At 40.4% G+C, this 20,956-nt stretch overlaps 1 protein-coding gene across 4 annotated transcripts in view; it reads left to right on the top strand.

Moving 5' to 3' along the window:
* Positions 1-20,956, top strand: part of Phactr1 (phosphatase and actin regulator 1) — a 451,705-nt gene that overhangs the window by 12,802 nt on the left and 417,947 nt on the right. For all 4 annotated transcript variants that reach the window (XM_021179969.3, XM_029468518.2, XM_029468519.2 and 1 more), the window contains exon 3: positions 14,942-15,088. In XM_021179969.3, the coding sequence (XP_021035628.1) occupies positions 14,942-15,088 (147 nt within the window). The remainder of the gene's footprint in view (positions 1-14,941; positions 15,089-20,956) is intronic.

Genomic DNA, 20,956 nt, shown 5'->3' with positions numbered 1-20,956 from the left:
AGAAACAACTCATTCACTGTAGAAGAATTATAGCTTGTCACAGGACACAGCTATATGAGAGGTTTTGCTACAGCTGTTAAAAATAGGCCTTACTTTTCTTTTGGACCAGTGTAGACCAAGGTCTTCTGCTTAGTTGACTACACACAGTCTGTTGACTAAGTTGGTCTGAGAAGATGGTACTTGCCTTAGCTCAATCTTATCTTTATCTTTGAAAAGCCAGACTACACTGCCAACACACCACAGAGCTGATTTCCACATTGAACCCATAACCCAAGCTCACTCAACAGCCTAAAGTTGCAAAGAAAAATAGGGGGGAGGGGAGACCTCACTCTATATCATGGCCTTTTCATTGGCTCATTGGATTCACAAAAGGGAAATTTGCAGAGTGTGTTTTTTTCATGACTGACCATTTTACACATATTCTAATGATCAGGTAATTTTTCAAGGTCCCACAGCTATGCAAATGAAGCCATAATTAAAATCTTGACCCTCGTGATCCTCCACATCACATCTTCCAGGTCAGTGTTCTCTGGATGAGCAAAGTTACCAGCACACACACACACACACACACACACACACACACATTGTGAGCCGACCAATAAAATATAGAGTGTTCACCCCATTCGTGTTCAGAGGCAGTGTCTCCAGAACTGAATGGTAAGAAGGTGACTCCACAGTCATTCTGTGTGTGTATGCTGTAGGAGAAGCTCCTGAGAGGAACATTTCATATTTCTTTCTTGGAAAACTAGTACAGTGATAGGAGAGACCTCCATTCTTAGCTTGAATTAGACAGTATATGATTTACCTGTGAGGCAACTTTGCTAGGTCCCCATGGGAATTTCTTGCAACACTCATAACTCACTTTTTTTCCTCTTCAATACCAATACAGTTCATAATAGTTATAGAAAAGTTAGAAAAGACAGACCATAAAACCAAACCAAACTGAAGCATTACCCATCACCTGAAATAGGGGATCCTATAACCCAGAGCACATGCGTACAGCCTTATGATGCAGAAGACCCTGGCGTGTGCTCTTAATCTAAATCAAGACCCATGGATCATTTATGACCTCTATTTTAATCTTAAAATTAATAAAAATTCATGTAAACTAAGGACTGTTGGTGCTCTCCATGGATTAATAATTACACAGTTTGAAAGAAGGAAGATGGGTCCGTTGTGTTTTGGTTTTACCCCAAAGGTACCTTTGCCAGCTGGACTGTATCCCTGAATCAGTGCTTCTGTTATTTACTAGACAGAGTGTCTGACTAATGCCCTGTGATCTGATTACCATCAGCAGCCCATCTGTACACACAACAGAATACAAATAAAACATGCACCTAATCCGTCCTAGGCAGGTCTTTGCTTCCTACTCTACCTTTAAGAAAAGTCCACAATCCCGACTTCCCAACAACAGCATGCCTTCTTCTTGTTCAAGACATACCAAGAGCTTCCCAGGTCTTTCTGATCTTTTACTCAACAGTGTAGTCATGGCAATGATAGAACATTAGAGCCTGAAAATGCTACATTTAACTGGTCCACTTTACAGATGACAAAAACTGAGCCTTGGGGAAGAAAGGAAAAGCAAGCATTAGAAGCATATGTATATATATATATATATATATATATATATATATATATATGTGTGTGTGTGTGTGTATGTATATATATATATATATATATATATATATATATATATATATATATATAGTGTGTGTGTGTGTGTGTGTGTGTGTGTGTGTGTGTGTGTGCGTATCAACTATAATGCCAGGATTCAAGCATAAGTCTTCCCAGCTTTATAGTTTTTTACATTTCTAGGGACTAGATGGTAGGAGGTGAGAGCTAGGTATTTACCTATATAACATAGTGGATGTGGCCGAGGAGTTAGACAAAACCTAGGACCTCAGTGAAGGCTGAAGGTCCTAGTCAGGTTCTTATTGTTGTGATAAACATTACAACCAAAAGCAAGTTGGGGAAGAACTTTTCATTCTATATAACCCATCATGAAAGGATGTCAGGGCATGACCCCAAGGCAGGAAGTAAAGCAGAGGCTATGGAAGAGCTCTATTTGTTGGCTTGCTCTTCACAGCTTGCCTGGCTGGATTTTTAATACAACCCAGGATCATCTGCCCAGGGGTGGCACCATCCATAGTAGGCTGGACCCTCCCAAGTGAGCCATTAAAATCTGATCCCCTCCTCCTAAGACTTGCCAACAGGCCTCTTTAGGTAAGGCATTTTCTCATTTGTGGTTCCCTCTTCCCAGACAACCCTGGCTTGTGTCAAATAATAAAAAACTAAGCAGGACACTGATGCCCCTATCTCTAAATGCTATCATCTGCTTGTAAAGTGACTCAAATAACTCAAGCTAGCAGACTTTACTTTGAGGTGACTTCCAAATGAACAAGGCAAGCGGTTTCCTGCACAAGGCTAACACCAAGAATATATCACCTTTCTGCACAGTGAACATGAGTCAGGGATTCAAAAACCTTAAGTTAAGACCTTAAATTATGTGATTAATTACCATCTATATTTAAAACTATCCATGTAGAAAATACACAATTAAAACAATAAGGCTTGCTGTTAGCTGTCCTGGTGACTGTGACCTGGAAAGTGACATATACTTCATCTAGGCATGATCAACATTTAAATAATAGAAGCTGCTTGGGTTTCTGTCTGACTCAGTTCCATGTGCAAAGCCTGAAGCAGTTTCCTTTCTGCATCTAGTATGGCTTAGCAGCCAGCCCCCAGCCGCTCTGTACAGTGTCTACTTTAAGAAACTGGGAGGAAAGGAAGCAATGAACATTTGTTGTCCGCCCACAGTTTGTCAGGCTCTGTGTTAGGTGTTTTACATTTATTACATAATGTTTTATCCTCCCAAGGCCCAGTGAAAGAGTTCACTTTATTTCTCATTTGCATATAAGGAAAAAGCAAAGGTTCGGAGAGTTATTTTTTTTATAAAGTAAGTCTGATAGCGATCAAGCTTTGAAATTGTGCCAAGGTTTAATTTCACAGCTATAGCCTTGCTTTGGGCTGGTGAGTAATAACAGCTTACATACAGTCAAGGTTTATCAGGAATCATTTGTTTGCCAAAGACTTAATAAGGATTATGCATTTGAATCCCCGTGGAGACATGTAAGGTTTGAGCACTCTGTCTGTCTCGTAGATTCACAGAGATGCTGGTTTGTATGAAATCATGAAATTACGAGGATGGAATTTGGATGCAAATTTGGGAAGGCTGACCTCACATTTGTGTTTTTAACTAGTACTTCTTATTTGCTGAGAGGAATATAATACTGCTATCATCTTTCTTATATGTTCTTATATATGCAAAGTGAAAACCATAAAGGGCCATGAGGTTGGCAGAGGTAAGCAGAGGGCAGAACTAATTTTCTTAGTGGTACAGAAGTGCAGGAGTGGGGATAAAAATATTTGAGCCATAGAAATCAAGCAGTCAGCCATGCAGAGATGGGGAGTGGAAGAAAGACTTGCCACCAGAAAGACAAACAGGTTTTATTAATATGTCTCATGCAAATAAACAGTTTCAAATTAGGTATAATTTTTCATGACATGAAACATAAGCCCTCTGGAAGAGGATTGCCAGGCTAGTGTTTGGTGAGTTAACTAATAGTCTTGCATCCTTCTATATGCAGGCATCAACCCAAGAGAAGATAGATATTCTAGCCTTACAGAAGACTCAGAGCAAAGTCCCTAGTCCTATATAGCTATAGAAAACAGGGCTAGCTCAGTGTCCAGATGTGGACCTATCTTTTGGAATCTGCCTTCTACTGCTTGTGGCAGCAAGAGTGTGGATTTCATAGTCATCTGGTTCTCCTCTGATAGACGCTGAGGCAGACAGCACACTCCTAATATCGTGCAAGTGAAACTTAAATGGGGCCTTGTAGAAAGATCATGTATCTAGAACCTGGGCAGAAGCAGTAAAATGAAAGCACTCATCCACTCTCTGTCATGGTCCCTCATAAATTTACCAAGGATAAAAGGGAACTGGTTGGGCTGGAGAGACCGCTCAGTGGTTAAGAGCACCAACTGCTCTTCCAGGTCCTAAGTTCAATTCCCAGCAACCACATGGTGACTCAAAACCATCTGTAATGGGATCTGATGCCCTCTTCTGGTGTGCCTAAAGAGAGCAATGGTGTACTCATATACATAAAATAAATAAATAAATCTTAAAAGGTGTGTGGGGGGAGAACTGGTGTCAGGAGTATGTCAGAGAGAGAGAGAGAGCTCCTTTAAGGACAAGCTGAAGAGTAAAAGTTAAAAGGCACCAGTAACATTTTTTTTTTTTGCCTAGAACATTTTGATTCCCTAGAAGAGAATGTTATGTCTAAAAAATAAAGATGTCCCAGGATCTGCAAACTAAATTTAGCGATAACAAAAACCCAGCTCAACGAATATTCTTGGTCTTTTTTTGTTAAACGCGCTTGAGATGTGGACGTAACTACCATAAACTGGGTTGTATTGCAGTCAGTGGCATCCTTTTCTATCACTTATACCTTGTGTTTTCTGTAGTTTGCCATTGTGACATCCTATTGGGTTCAATTGTGAGGTCTAGCATGGCTTACCTTTCTAAATCTTATAGGATACGCCAGTCGGCAAAGTGTGTTTCATTACTGCGGCCCAGATTCCTAATCTGCTTAAATAAAGTACACAAGACTCAATTTTCAACAAAATGTCAAGGGCCTCCAATTAATCTAAAACAAAATATTCTTAATATTAATACTGTTTGTCCACAGACTTGGGGCTTCCCTAATAATGATAATTTCTCATACATTTTTTTTTTAAAAAAAGGGTAGGCCCTCCTCTCTATTTAACCTCTGGAAAATTCTCATAAAGAGAAAGGAATGAATATGTTTTTCCTGGATTTATTTGGTTGCCTTTATTGTTTCCATAAGAGATCTGTCACCTCTTTACCTCCCATCTATCTATCCATGGGAATGAACGTGTAGCTAATTATTTTAAAACCACAGCACTTCATCAGCTACGGTAATATTTTAATTTAACCTGCTCTTTGCATTGCAATGTAAGCTGACTGGGGACACCCCTTAAAGGACCCTCTACTCCAGGATGAAATCCAGACCAACGTCAGTTCAGCTTAAGGCTATGGTCCAGGACAGCTCTGTCTATGGTCGGGTCTCTTGCTTTTTGACCCTGGAATATTTCTACACCCTTATCCTACCATTTGTGACATCATCCTTTGTGAAGCACGTGATTCTTCTCTGCCTTTTTAACAGACATATGCGGCATTTTCTGTCATATTCTCGGGATGAGACTCAAGTATGCCTTTTCTAGGATAGAATACTCCAAAAGTAACATCACGTTTTCCCCTAGGCACCATATTTGGAGACACCTAAAACCCAATTGTTCTTCACCAGAGGTAACCATTTTCATTGCCAGGCAAGATTCTACCTTGAAAGGAATGAGTGTGGAGGAGGAAACTTTAAAGCCAGTAATACCCTCATCTTCATCAAACTTTCCTCTAGGTTTAGCATCTCTGTTGGTTCTTTCTTGATTTATTTCCCCTTACTTGATATTTATTGATAAGTATTGTAATGGATACAAAATGATGTTTTTTAACAACACCTACCTCCATATTAATAAGTGAGCTCTTAGCATCCCACTGAGAAAAGGAACAGAAGCTATTTCTTTTCCTCGTTCACTCACTCATTCATTCATGTATTCATGCATGCACACGACTAGGCCATCTTTTGATACATATGCAGCTAGAGTCAAGAGCTCTGGGGTACTGGTTATTTCATAATGTTGTTCCACCTATAGGGTTGCAGATCCCTTTAGCTCCTTGGGTACTTTCTCTAGCTCCTCCATTGGGAGCCCTGTGATCCATCCACTAGCTGACTGTGAGCTTCCACTTCTGTGTTTGCTAGGCCCCGGCATAGTCTCACAAGAGACAGCTATATCTGGGTCCTTTCAGCAAAATCTTGCTAGTGTATGCAATGGTGTCAGCGTTTGGAAGCTGATTATGGGATGGATCCCTGGATATAGCAGTCTCTAGATGGTCCATCCTTTCGTCACAGCTCCAAAATTCAGAGCAAAGTACTTTAAAAAAAAAAAAGAAAGACATCTATCTAAAAACCTACTTTCAATAAGACAAAAACAGAAAAAAACTTAAAAGCGAAGTCCACACAGAGAAATATATAGAATTCTTAAATAAATTGATAAAAATTACAGTCATACACATGAAACACAGACAAAACATTCATACATAGAAAATAAATGAATATTAAAAACAAAATAAAAGTATAGATACCAGAGATAGTTAAGATAATGCCCCCTAGTTAAGGGTCAAATAAACAAACAAACAAAAAACCCACAAAATGTTGGTATAGTATAATATGAACATTCCCAAAATGGTCCAAGTCATCTACAACCAGAGTCAGTCCATATGACAGATATGTAAAATCTAAAATTCAGCATTCATTCCTGTCTCTCCTCTCTATCTGCCAGCTCATACATTCTTTATTCCCCAGTGTCCACAATGTTCCCATCTTAAGTGGGAGAAGTGAATATCGATGATTATCTACTCAAGCATTCATTATTAGTTATGTATGACGTTTGAACTCGTTACGAGTCACTATATTAACCACTACCCACTGTACAACGAAGCTTTTCTGATCAAAGTTGAAAGCAACACAAATTTATAGATCTAAACATAAATGTTTAGAAGATAGTTTCACAACAGGATCACCTATCAAAACCACAAGAGTAGGTTGTCCACAAGAAAGGTCTACGGTCTTTCCAATCATGGACTACTTCCCAGTAGCAGACATGAAATAATCCCTTGTATGGAGCAGACTTTATGGCTTGTCATAAAGCAATCGGTTACCTGTATGCCACTATTACACCAGTAGGACTATCATGTCAGGCAGGTCAATATTGTAGCATGCAAGTCCAGCTGTGTATGAGATAATTGATATATATTTTCCCCATCGGTCTGTGTCACCTTCTGGCATTCCATAAGGTACCCAGCAGCAGGGTGAGAGTTTCCTGGTCAGTTGGGGTTGATTTAGCTATTCCCTGCATGCAAAGTGAGTGATGTCTTCATCAGCAGAGTCTTCTCTGATGAAGTTCATCGAAGTGAGCTCATGTGCTTATGGCAGGAAACCAAGAACACAGTGCCGAGAGATAGTATTGTTTCGGTGCCCTCTGACTTTGGGGTCATCGTAAGTAATTCTGCTTTGGCCATGTTCTACGATAACTTTAGGTTTACTTCTATTTGTCTAAACATATTCAAAGTGTTCCAAAGGAATCTGACACGCCTAAAGATATTTGCAGTGTTTCCCTTTATTCTTTTAACAGCTATAGTATCCACAGTGAGAACCCCAATCTGATTCCTAACATTGAAGAGTTCTCTCTTCAGCCTTTTCCTCTTTATCCATTTTTTTCCAGAAAGTAATCAATTTTAATGATTTCTTTTTGAGGAATACATTTTTAATTGATTTAATTTCTTTTGTGTTCCTGCTTTCAATTCCATTGACTTCTGCTTTTATCTTTATCATTTCCTTCTGTTTTCATTTGGAAAATTTTCCTCTTCTTTTTCTTTCCTGTATTCACAAGATTAAAAACTTCCATTTGCTTTGAGACTTTTCCTTTTCTCTAAGTAAGCATTTAGTGTTAAACATTCCCTGATTAGCAGTGTTTTAGTTTTACTTCAGAGAGTTGGTACATTACATTTTAAATGATGTCTTGACATGAATAGAAGTTCTTTAATTTCAGTGACTCAGTGTGGCTATTTGCTCTTTTCTGCTTGTTGCTTCTTATAAAGTTGTCTTAAAACTTTCTTCCAAGTTTACACAATTGTTTTCCTATGAGAGAGATTTTCACCTGGAAATTCTATTATCTTTCACATATTTGTTCATGAGCCATGTGTAATTGGATTTGGTGTCTAATATGAGGAAGGGATCAGAGTGGTTTTCTACTCTGTAAATATTCAAATAATGAAGCAATATTTACTTAAAATTGCCTTTCTATATTACAAAGGTATCCTCATCCAAAGCACAGGACCCTTTGGCTTTTAGGTCTTCTATTCATCCACTCATCTTACATTATATTTGTATTCTATGCTTTCATGAATCTTAGGTCTTATATTAGAAATCTACAAGTTCACTCTCATTTGTCAAGACCATGCTAACTAGTCTCTCTTTGCATTCCCACATGCATTATAAAATCACTTGTCAAATTTTCTTTTAAAATGCTTAGATTTGTTTGGAATTACATTGGATCTATAGGTCAATTTTTAAAGGTTGATGCCTTAATAATTATTTCTGACATTTATTTTGCCTGCTTTATTTATTTATCCAAGACCTCTAGTGGAATACTGAATGGATGTTTTATTCATAGTAGGAAGATTTTCTAATATCTGTAGGTATTTTTGCTCTTATATTCATGAAAATTATCATAGAATATCAGTTCCATTTTACTTAGGTATTCTTAATTTATATCCATGAAGCTTCATAGTTTTATGTGGAATTATTACCCATCTTTGCTAACAAAAAAAAAAATCTTCATAGCTATTTGACAATTTTAATGCCATTCTGTGTGGTACTTTAAAATTTTTGTTTTCAGGCCAGTGAGATGGCTCAGTGTTTGTAAGGGGGCTTGCTACCAAACCTGATATCTTGGGTTCAATCCCTAGAATCCACATGGTGGAAGAAGGGAACAAATTCATACACATTTTCCTCAGACATCCACAGTCATGTGGTACATGCACACCTTGGCACAGCCATGCTCAAGCCCATAAATATAAATAAATAAATAAATACATCTTAACTAAAACTAGAATTTTATCTTCTAATTTTATATAGAAGACGGATGTTTTATTCAAACATATCCAGTGATATTGTGAAATGTATGCCTTTCTCACAGCCTATGTACTCACAAGGATTCTGTGTATTCACAATTCTAATAGATATGACTAATAAAATGTTTATTCTTGCTTTAAAATTAATTACCTCTTGCATTTATTTTGCTTGTCTTATTGACTTATCCAGGAACTCTACTGTAATACTGGATAGGTTTTTGAAAAATCTATACACTCCATCTCATCCTTTAAACTCTAACTCAGTAGGTTCAGTCTGAGGATACAGAACTGACATTTTTGGCCTGTAAATACACACCTGAAATTCCAGCACTCAGTGGCTGAAGCAAGAGGAATATAAGTATAGTAACATACTGGGATACCTGGGACAACTATATACCAAAACAAATAAAGAAACAAAGGTCAAATCTCACCTGACTAATGCAAGGGTGTCCTGGAAGCATACGATTTAAAGGATAAGTTTTTACTTACCTCAAAATTTTCCATAATAATAATCTATTACCCTAATTGTGTTTTGTATTTCTGTCTCGATTCTCTTCTGTAGAAATTATGAAACCATAAAATATTTATTTTGAGACCCTAGTATATTACTTCTATTTTTGGCTCTAGCTCATGAAGTAATATGAATAAAGGCTCTGAGATTTTAGCTGTTTGGCAGGCTTTAGAAAAATAAGAAAACATTGTACATACTTAAATTGTAAATATTGTACATATTTTTTAAAAAGCAATTTAAAAAAAATTTGTATTGGTAGTTGTTGAGGTCATAACTGAATTCAGTTCTCTGGATGCACACTCTCATATCCACATAAGTCCTCATACAAATATGAATGTTTGTCACATGATAGAAATGCTACAAGGGATAGATTCTACAGAATTCAGTCCTATGAAATATATATATGAGTACTGTGAATCAAGACTAACAGATAGCATGTTGTTTCCTAAATATAATTACTTATAATTATTTAACAAAGGGAAATGTCTCATAAGACTGAGAGACAAAAAGATGCTGAGAATTTTTAATGGGAAAGACCAGAATAGCTTTTCTAGCTTCCTTTCTGTTGCTGTGATAAAGTCCATGAGCAAAACCAACTTGGTGACAAAAATGTTTATTTGACTTTAGACATGCCAGAACATAGTCCACTGAGGGAAGTCAGGGAAGAAACCTGGAGGCAGGAACTGAAGAAAAGGCCATGGAGGGGTGCTGCTTACTGGCTTGCTCCACCTGAGTTTTTGCTTAGCCTGCTTCTTATACAACACAGAACCACATGGCTAGGGGTGGTGCTGCCTAGAGTGGGTTAGGTCCTCCTAATCAGTCATCAAGAAAATTTCCTACAGACTTGCCTACAGATCATTCTAATGACCCAGGCACTTTCTTAACTGAAACATCTTCTTCCACAAATGACTCTGGCTTGTGTTAAGTTAAACACAAAGTATAATCTAATCCGAACAATTACCCAATAGCTACAAATATCTATAGAGTGTTATAACTGAGCAGGGCCTTTGCATGTGTTCTGAGCCTTACACTTTTTTTTTTTGCCTTACACTTTTACAAGATGTGACTGAGGTCCGTCCTTCTCCCAGTGTTATTTCATAATTTGTTAAATAATACTCATCCTTGGATGGGGTCCATCTCCTTTGAGTCCCGCTCTGGGATTCTTCTGATTCCAATCTAATATTTAATGAGAATAAGTTCTGAATATGAAATAGATAAGGAATCTGGAAATACAATTGTAACACTATCACAATGAGTTCTTCATATAGGAAGCGAGGGGACACAGGAAAAAAGACTGACTCTGTAAGAAGATGGTTAGAGATAAAAAGTAAATGCAAGAAGCAGCTTGGACAGAATAAAATAACAGTCAAAAGACAGAGAAGCAGCATATTAGGAAAGGCAAGAAATGGAAGATACAGTCATAAGTAAAATATAATAACTGAATTCAACCATGTGTGCATCAAGGTATAGTATTTTATTACCATTTTTTATAAAAAGTCTATCTATTTAAAAGTACTTGAATAACAGAATAGTCTGTAATAAACTTATACATGAGAATGTATGTAGCCAGGTGTGGTAGCAACACTTGTAATCCTAGCATGTAAGAAAAATGCAGGAGAACTGTTACAAATTTAAAGCCACCCTGTATACATAAATCAAGTTGCAGGCCAACTCGGGCTATATGTCCCAACCCTGTATAATAATAATAATAATAATAATAATAATAATAATAATAATAATAATAATAATGATGTGACCATCTATGAAGAAAGGTAAACCTTAAACTATTAGCAGCCTTAGTTCTTGATCATCATTTAAGAAATAGAATTTTTTCACAATGTGTTTTTCTGTATCAAGAATCAGTAAGTGGAATTAAAGAAAAAGGGAAATCTATGACTAATTCCTCCTTTAAACAACTCTATCATTCTTCTTCAGACATGGCTCATGAATTACATAGGCTAGGGAATCCCGGGCATTTAAAACAAAAGGCCCTACATTAATTTCCAGGGGCGTGGTTTCTGTAACATTCAGAGATGTTTGAGCCTCTTTACTTTCTGTTCCTTCCTAAGAACTGATACCAGTGTGCCATGATTATGTGCTGTTTTATTGCTATGAATAGATGTCATGACCATGACAACCCTTAAAAAGGAAAACATTTAATTGAGGCTGTCTTACAGTTCGGAGGTTTAGTCCATTATCATCACAATGAGAAGTATGTTAGCATGCAGGCAGATATGGTGCTGGAGAAGTAGCTAAGAGTTCTACATCTGGATCCACAGACAGCAGGAAGTGACAATGAGCCACTAAGCCTGGCTTGAGCTTCTGAAACCTCAAAGCCCACCCGCAGCCCCAGTGGTATACTTCCTCCAACAAAACCACACCTACTTCCACAAAGCTACACCTCCAATAGTGCCACTCCCTATGAGTCTGTGGGGGCCATTTTCATTTGGACCCCTGTATTAAGGACACACCCACCTTTCCCCATTGCAATAGAGCCATTCTTTTGAAAAAGCTGTGTTTCACTGAGAATGCACTTGATATAATGATGAGTCAAATATAATAGAGGGGTGAATTTAAATTGTGGTTGGAGCCAGGCATAGTGGTGTATAGCAGTAATCCTAGCAACCAAAAAGTTGAGGCAGGAGAGTAGAGAGTTCAAAGTCAGAGAGAGCAATAGTGTACATCCAGGGCCAGCCTGAGCTACATAGCAAGATTCTGTTTCAAATCCTTAAATATAAGGATGAGTTGGTAGGTAGATAGATGATAGGTAGATGATAAATAGATGGATAGATAAATAGATAGATAGATAGATACATGTAGTACACCAAACATATCTAATTAGTAGATCAACTAGCCACCTGTATCAAAGCTACATCCTCAAATTCAACTGGGGATGAAATTATATCTGTAATGTACAAATAAAGACTTTTTGTTCTTGTCATTATTCTCCATTCAGTATGACAGGTCAATTATTTACATCAATTCTGTGTTGGATGACATATTAAAAGGGAATGATCCACGGGTGAGTTCAAGTATACAGGAGGTCATACAAATATGTTATATAAGCTTGAACATTCTGGGCTTTTGTTATCCATGATGAATCCTGGAAACCACACCCTGTGAACACTGACTGTACTCATTGAAGGTGTAGTGTCCAAATTCAGGGAGACATTGACTTGATCCCCAACTTACACACTCATTAGTTACTTAACGCTCCTTCACTTTGTCTTTCCTTCTTCCTCCCTCCTTCTTATACTTCTTTTATTGAGAAAAAAAAATCTTTTGAGCATTTACCATGTGGTAGGGCTGCTAGTTAGTTTTCATCAACTTGACACAAACTCGAGGCAACTAGGAAGAAGGAACCGCAAGGAATCTAATGAAGGCAACTCCTCCATTACAATGAGTGGTACCATTCCCTAGTTATTCAGTCTTGGTAAAGTAACTGAATATGAGCTTAGAAGCTCAAGTCAGTAAACAATTTTTCTCCATGGTCCCTGCTTCGATCCCTGCCTCCCGGTCCGTCCTCTGCCTTGGTTTTTCTTGATGATAGAATAACAGACTATAACCTATAAGTCAAATAAAACTTGTCATCTTCCAAGTTACTTTTGGTCAGTTTTTTAATTACAGCAATGGGATGCAAATTAGAGCAGTAGGTTCACAACAGCAACACATTTCTAGGAATACATGAAGAGTCTGAAGAAGTTTGTAGTGAAGCACATTAACACAGGTTGCAGACATCCAAAATGAGTCAGATGTAGGCAATCCGAGTAGCCTGCAAGGAAACAGTGGGAGAGAAAGGTTCAAGGATAGGCTGAAGTTAGACTCAGCGTTGGGGGAGGGCAGGCAGTGAATGGCAGGACAAACAATTTCAGACTAATCTGTAGAGAACTGGCTGACAGAAATCAAGTAGTAAGGAATGTGGTTCAGTACTGGAAGAGCAAAGGAATAGATAAGTTCAAGAAAGAGGGGTTATGGAATATTTCAATGAGCCCAAGAAAAGAATAGACTTAACTGTTAGAAAGACATTGGCAGCCTTTAAAAGGGACCTTGGTAGAGAGATGAAGTCAGGAAGCAGTAGATGAAATGAGAGACAGGGAATAGGAAGTAAGAAAATGGGAATTCTGGGGTGCCGAGAGTTCCATAGGAAGGACAAACTGGATCACAGAGACTGTGGGAGAGGCAGAGGAAGAGGCAAGCCAAGAGTAACCATGACTATGTGAAGGCAGGAGACCTGTGGGGAGAGACTGGTGATCCCAGAATGGGGTGGATATGAAATGAGTAGGAACAACGTCTGCAGTACAGAGAAGAGCTTGCAGAGCCTGGGGTGGGAGTGCAGTGGGCATGAAGCCACATTGAGCTGGTCTTTGTACCGAGGAGGTCAGGTTGCCCACCTACCAGAGGTGGGCATTCACCACACAGAAGGGTAGTGACACCAGGGTAGGGAAAAAAAAGATAGTGTCAGAAGATTCAGGAAGACAAACATAAAGGGGGTTAGCTCATCAATAGGTCCAGCGGCAGCATCAAACGGGTGCTGATCACGCCCCTGGAAAGCCTTCTGGTTCTTTTGCTGTGTTTTGTGGAGTGTTACAGTCAGACAGTACAAAGGTTCAAAGGAATCCAAGGCCCTTTGATGGCCACCTCTCCTTCAGGAATAATGGTGCAGAGCTGCAGAAGGAAAGTCCAGTGCACACATCGTTATTTGTATTAGGTGTGACTGACAGAAAGAGTTGAAGGTTCACATAAGTAGGTATGATGTAGAGAGAGAACCACATCTTACAACTTAGTGGGTGTAGAAGAGGACCATTGGTTCTGTGAATAAGCCTGGTCTACATTGAAAATATCAACTATGAAACCCATCCTACCAAACTTGTCTACACTCTTTCTCCACTTCCCACCTCTAAATCGTAAGGGGCAGATAAGAGAGTTTCCAACGATGCAACGACCTGTTTCGAACTTTATTTGTGCTTCTGGTTTGGGACAGATAGGACAGGGGGCTTGTCCTGGAAATGGTAGGTGTCCTGCTCCTGAGGCCAAGGGGCAAGAGTGAGGGGCATAAAAGCTGGGTTCTGTGGTCCCGAGGCAGCCTCAGGCTAGAGAGTCCCCTAGGATCATGTAGACTGTATTCGCCTGCCTGTGAAAGGCGAGGAAGCATATTTGGCGGGAGAGGGCACAGTGCTGACTGGGCATCTTGGCTTGGGAGTCTTCCTATTCGCATTAGCCTATCTGTGCCAGTGGCTGAAACAGGGCTGCGGCAGGAGGCGTGGTGTTGGCCCAGAGCGCTGACCCCTTGGCCCAGCATTGGGAGAGGAGTTAGGGGGAGCCCCGGGTACAGATCAGGGCTAACCTGATCTTGCTCCAGTCCGCCAATCCTTAACGGATTTTCTTTCTCTCCTTTCACCCTTTTCTCTGCTCTCTTTCTCTCTTTCTTTCTCTTCCTCTTTTCCCCTCTTTCCCTCTCTCCCCCCTCCCTCCCTGTCCCCTTCCCCTCCTCTCCTTCTCCCCTCCCCTCCCCCTTTCTATGTGTGTGAGCCTCCTCCTTTCCCCTCCTCCCCCTTTCCGCCTCTTTCCCTCCCCCTCTCTCCATCTCCTTCTCCTCTCAGCTCGCCGGGCGACCCTGCTCCTGCCTCCCACATTAATGGCGGCTTCTTCGGAGGATGACATAGACCGGCGGCCCATCAGAAGAGTCCGCTCCAAGAGCGACACGCCATATCTCGCAGAGGCCAGGATCTCCTTTAACCTGGGGGCAGGTAAGGACACCCCTCGCCTTCCTCTGGGTGTCAGGCACCTGCTTCCTTCCTTCCCTTCCCCCTGGGTCGGATCAGCCCTCGCCCCTCCCTGGTGCCCCCTCCCTGCGCCCTTCTGCCCTGCAGGCGCCTTGCTCTCACACTGGCTCCCTTTGTGTCGCCCGCGTGGGGAGGGCGTGTGTGAGAGTGTGTATTGCAGGGATGGGGGAGGGTAGCGCGTAGAGCCTTACACACAACCAGTGACACCCACACGGGCTTTCCCCTTCCAGGAAGAAAAGTGTCAGTGATAACAATGACCCCCAAAATCACCGGGCGGCGCGGGGTAGGGATGCCGCGCGGCTGTGGGCGGAGGGAATGACAGGGCTTCCTGGGTGAGGCTGTTGCCGGCGGGGCTACTACAGGGTGGAACTTGTTGGTGACATTCAAACCGCCGGGTGGTTTTGTCTGGAGGGTGCCACCGCACTGATGCGGGGAGGGGGCGGGACTGACTTGGGAACAGTGGTTGGAAAGCCACCTTGGAGGTCAAGATGCAAGCATGGTCCTCAGCGTGCAGTTGGGTGATTCCGTGCGTTTCAAGTGGCCCAGATAGAATTAAGGGGAAAGGATGAGCAGGGTAGAAGGAGAGGAGAAAGGAGAGGACTGAGGAAGATGGGAAAGGAAAAGGGGGAAAGAAGAGAGTTAGGGGAAGGGTAAATGAAGGGGCAGAAAGATTCCAAGTTACTATGCTGCAGGTGTGTGCTCTGGGACACCTAATGAGTAACACCAGTCTGTCTTTTTTTCCCCACCGCTGCCCAAACTCACAGCGGAGTTGCTCTCTCAGAAGTTGTTCACCACTAACTTGACAGAACACTTCTGGGTGGCTCCCATCCCTCAGCCCTACCCGTCTTCCTTCCTCTCATGCCTCCTTCTCCAGGCTGAAAGACAGAGAGCTGATTCTCTCTTACAACTCAATTTCAGAATAAGTTTTAAAAAGCAGACAACTCTTTAAAAAAAAAAAAAAAACTTAAGAACTGAATTGGTGTGTCTCTGCACATGTGTCTGTGTCTTCTTGTGTGTGTGTTCGTGTGCGCGCACACACACACACTGAAGCAAAGGATATATATGTGATGTCATGTGGAGAATAGTTTAGACATAGACTATTGCCTAGAGAAAGAGAGTCATTGAGTAAGCAACTTTTTTATGGCCGAAAAAAATGGGAACTGACTGGGCAGGAGTAACCAAAAATGTTCTTGTCTTGGTGACTTGACTATTTAAAGGGCGTGTTCTATGGTAATTTCCTCAGGGATTGCCTTTGGCGTTGGAATTGGAGGGAAGAGACCTTCTCTGTGGAGTTTTGGTCATTTGTTTGTGACATGCTGCAGTAGTTCTTGGTACTCTTCTGGGAATCCTTGTTTGCACCTTCCAGGTCCAGTACATTTCTGGGAGGTCTTCCACAGAACTGGGAAGTGCTTGCTTTAGGACCAGCCTTGTTCTCCCAAGCTAATGATCTTAGGAATTTTGGGTGTCTTCCATGTATTTAGTAGGAAAGAAAATGAACTAAAGTATAGTTAGTGAAGACTGTTTACCATCTTAGTAGGGTTATACTGAAGTAATAGAGCACTGAAGAAGGGTATGGGGTTTCAGCTATTATTCAGTGACACTGAGCCACAGAGTCAAACCAATGACTTAGTCTTTTACTCTGCTTAGATTGCTATGGAGTCCAACTAAAAGATTGCTTCACACAGGGCATGTCTTCATTTCATCGGGAAGTAAATCAGATATGGACCTGGTCCCTCCTGTGTCTTTCTTAATGCATCCCTAAAGGCACACTGACAAGGCAAACACTATTTAGAGAAAACCTGGAGGTGGTGGGCAGCCACAGCTCTGTAGGGAGTGTTGGAGGAGCTATCCTCTCTTCCTGGTGCTGAAGCAAAGGGCAGGGAGGCAAAGACTTGGCTGCCAGAGGGACAGCAGACAGAGGAGTGTTCCTGTGGTTTCTGAGACTAAATCACAAGGAAAAAATTATGGAAGGCCTGTACCCCTAAAAACTTTTCAATTCCTGATCCCCCACCCTGCCACTGCTGCCTGTTTACTGTGCATCTCTTATGTCTACTGCTCCATGCTCAAATGGGACGTCTCTCCCCTCCCCCATCTCCCTAATTTTAGGCTGCCTGCTCACTCCTGGGCCTTTCTTTACTTTCCAGCTGGTTTCTGGTTGCTTTCTTAACAAAGTAGATGCACACACAGATGTGCCTTTCCACCGCATTTAAAAGTAATTGTAACCCCTGATTTAAAGAAAGAGAAAAAAGCAAACAGCCTTGTTTATCTCCTTAAGCAGAAAGCTGTAATTAAGCTATTAGTGTCGTTATCAGGGCTGCTGAACAGAAGAGCCTGCACACTCCCAATACATTGTGTAATCTGGGCATAGCAAGAATTTTGTTTGCCTCTTAACAGCAGTTTATAAACAACTAGCCAGACAAGTACCTTTGGCCTCCTTCTCCCAAACATGCAGTGACTCTCTGCTATCTCTAGATAAATACTCAATCTTTTAAAGTACTTCTGTTAAGGATTTGCCTCCTCAAGCCCCCTCATTGTGTATAAGTCCATCTTTAATATTTTACACATTTTGCAATGCTTGAAGGTGATACCTATAAATATTTTCGTTTTTCTTGCTTATGAATCATTTTAGGTACAAACTTGGGCACTAACCCATTCAGTTGCTGGATTAAAGTGGACTAGACAGTTTGAAAACTAACCAAGCACTTCAGCATTCTTCCAACTATACACTGTCCCTGACAGAACTTAATAACCTCATTTTGAAAAAGTCCACAGGCTAAGTGTAGGATATACTTCTTAAACTACAGTCCCATGACAATTAAACAACAGTATCAAAACATGAATCTTTTACCATTCTGTGGATATGTTAACTTCATTCATATTTAAACTGAGAGATCAGAAATTTTCTGAACCATGTCTTTGATTTGACCAAAATAACTCCATTTGGGGGTTTTAAGCTACCACTCAACATTTGGAAGTTATAAGTATGGTGAGATGGGTGTTTGCTGGAGATAATGTCAAAGCTAAAGAAATTGAAGACAGTGTACTCATTGTAGGGTATCTAGACACCAGGCCTCATTTAGAACACTGGGAGTGGGCTTCATACGTTCCCTAAGAAATTAAAATGTGTCAAAAGGACAGTCTGCAACAGGGGAGTATGTTCACTCTGCTATTAGCAGTAATAGGCATCACTAGCATTAGCTTTAGAGAATTTATCTTCTTGCCTTAGGAAATTGTTCACTCCCTGCATTGAAGAGGCAGGTGCCTTACCTATGCCTTCCACTTATCTGTATATTATATGATATATTCAGTGCCTAAGTGGCACTAAAACTCAAGTTCTATATAATTATGCACTGAAGGGGATGGAAAAGAATTAAAGAATGTATAAAGTATCTTAAAGAGAAGTCAGTGCAAAACTCCAGCTTACTCCTGGTTAATTTTAGGAGTGTCTGAACCCCCCTCTCCAAGTAATATGTGGCACATAAGAAGATATGCTCTCTCTCTCTCTCTCTCTCTCTCTCTCTCTCTCTCTGTGTGTGTGTGTGTGTGTGTGTGTGTGTGTATGTTTGTGTTACCCATATGCACGGGCATGTGCAGATACATGTGAGGAGGCCAGAGGGCATTGGTGACCTGATCGTCACTCTCCACCTTAGTCCTTTTAGACAGGATTAGTAGAGCTAGGCTGGTAGCCCCCCAGCTCCCAGATCATCCTACTGCCTCCACCAACCCCCTCCCCAACCTTAGCTTAGGTGTTACAAGTGAATGTGCAACCCCAGATTCTGGGGGCGAATCTGAACTCAAGTCTTCATGCTGATGCAGCATGGTCTCTTTCTCTCCAGCTCAGGAGATAGAGTTCTTCATCCACACTTCGGCGTTGCTTTCTGTCTCTGGATATTTTAAATGAATTGCATGGTCAACATTTATATTTTTTATAAAACCAGCATGTTTGTATTTTTTATAAAACTAGGTTCTGCTTTTGTTCCTGATCATAGTGAAAAATAAAGATTTCTGGTTTGCACTGGTATGTTCTACTCGTTCAGGTCCACAGGATGAAAAGAGTCATAAGTGGCTTGGTTTGGGTATCTTAAGAGTGGATAGGTCCATCTAGATCCAGGACTTTTAACACCTCCTCCATAATTAAATACTATGAAAGATGTGTGTTTCCCTTTATCTTCTTACATAACCAGGGCAGGCAAATCTATACACAGAAAAGCCACAGGGCAGGTACAACTTCATTATAAAGCTTGGAAATCCATGGGGATTGATCCTTCTAGGCACTTTCTTGGCCATGAACTACAAACGCTTCTTTCTTTTCTCCATTGACATATGGGCTGTCAGAAACAAATGAGCTATGGTCTATGATAAATACAGAAGTTGCATATCAATAAATTTGCACAGATACCTATTATTATTATTATTATTATTAAAGCAAACCATTTTTCAAAGTGGCTTGTAGAGTTGCTCTTTCTCTATGTAATTTTGATCACTGATTATTGTACAAATGAAATAGTTATATGATAGTAATACTTAAATTTTAAGTGGAAACCAAAGATAATTTGTCAAGCTAACATTTCCCCTCCTCAAGCTAATGAAGTAAAAAGAGAAACATACAGTATAGCCAGTGTGTTGTGTGACTAACATAAAGTCTGAGGGAGACAACTAGCATCGGGTGCTGTTCATAGTGTGAGACAAAGAAGACCCTGGTATCTTTATAGTTTGTTTTATCATGTGCCCAGCCACTTAGAAAAGTGGATATGACTTCTAGAGGAGAAGAGGACCGTGTAGACACTTAGAATTTTTTAATTTATAAGCGTTTAACATAACAAAGGCTAGATCCATGAAACATGAGAATCGTTTTATAGCCTTATCCAATGATGATGGATCTGGACAACTTCCTTTATGAAATTCCAAAAGACAACAGGGCTGACCTCCTGATAACTGTACCTCCTTAACGCACCTGAATGAAAGGGCTGTGTAAAACTGTACCTCATTAACATACGTGAATGAAGGGGCTGTGCAAATGCTTTTACGTCTCCTATCGGTCTTTTCTTGCCCCACTTCTGTGCCCCAAACTACTAACTGTCAGCAGAGTCTCTGATGGTCAAGTGTCTGGGCTGTGACTGTAGGCATGAGAGGGCTGTGTGTGTGTGTGTGTGTGTGTGTGTGTGTGTGTGTGTGTGTGAAGTATTCTGAACAAAGCCCCATTATTACTGGATTTAAACCAACCAAATTACATGTTGGTTTAATATTAAAATTATAGTTTAATCAAAGGTACAGGAAGAGCTTTATTAGTCTCTATTACTCACACATTTCTCCCATATGCCAGCTGGGCCCTTTATTCAAGGGAAGAAATACTGACTTGGTGATATTCATTCCATTAAGAATATTAACTGAGCACTTAACTATGTATCAGGGCCTTTTCAGACACTGCTAAGCCTGAGTGATGAAATAGTATCTATCTGACTCTCTTGAATTTTAAGTTCTAAAGCAGATTCTGGACAATAGTACACAGTAGTGTGTCCCTTGTCCAGTGCTCGGAAACAGAAGCGTTTGGGATTTTAGATATTTTGAGATTCCGGACATTTGCATGATTTTATCAGTGAAGCAATTCTACTCTGCAAAACTTGAAAATAAAATCCACCTGCTGTCCCCAAATCACTCATACACACACAAAGATTTGAGCTCCGAAGCTTTTGGATTAAGGATTTTTTTTTTCAGATTAACAATGTGTAATCTATAAGGACATGGTGAAGTATTTCACAAATCCATACATGTAAAGAACAAAATGAAGGAAGCAGGCTAAGAGGTTGATTCATGTGGCAGGAAGGAGGGTGG

This window comes from Mus caroli, unplaced genomic scaffold, assembly GCF_978045245.1.
Source record: "Mus caroli unplaced genomic scaffold, Mus_caroli_1 scaffold_15, whole genome shotgun sequence".
NCBI lineage: Eukaryota > Metazoa > Chordata > Mammalia > Rodentia > Muridae > Mus > Mus caroli.
This window is presented reverse-complemented; position numbering and strand designations above follow the sequence as displayed.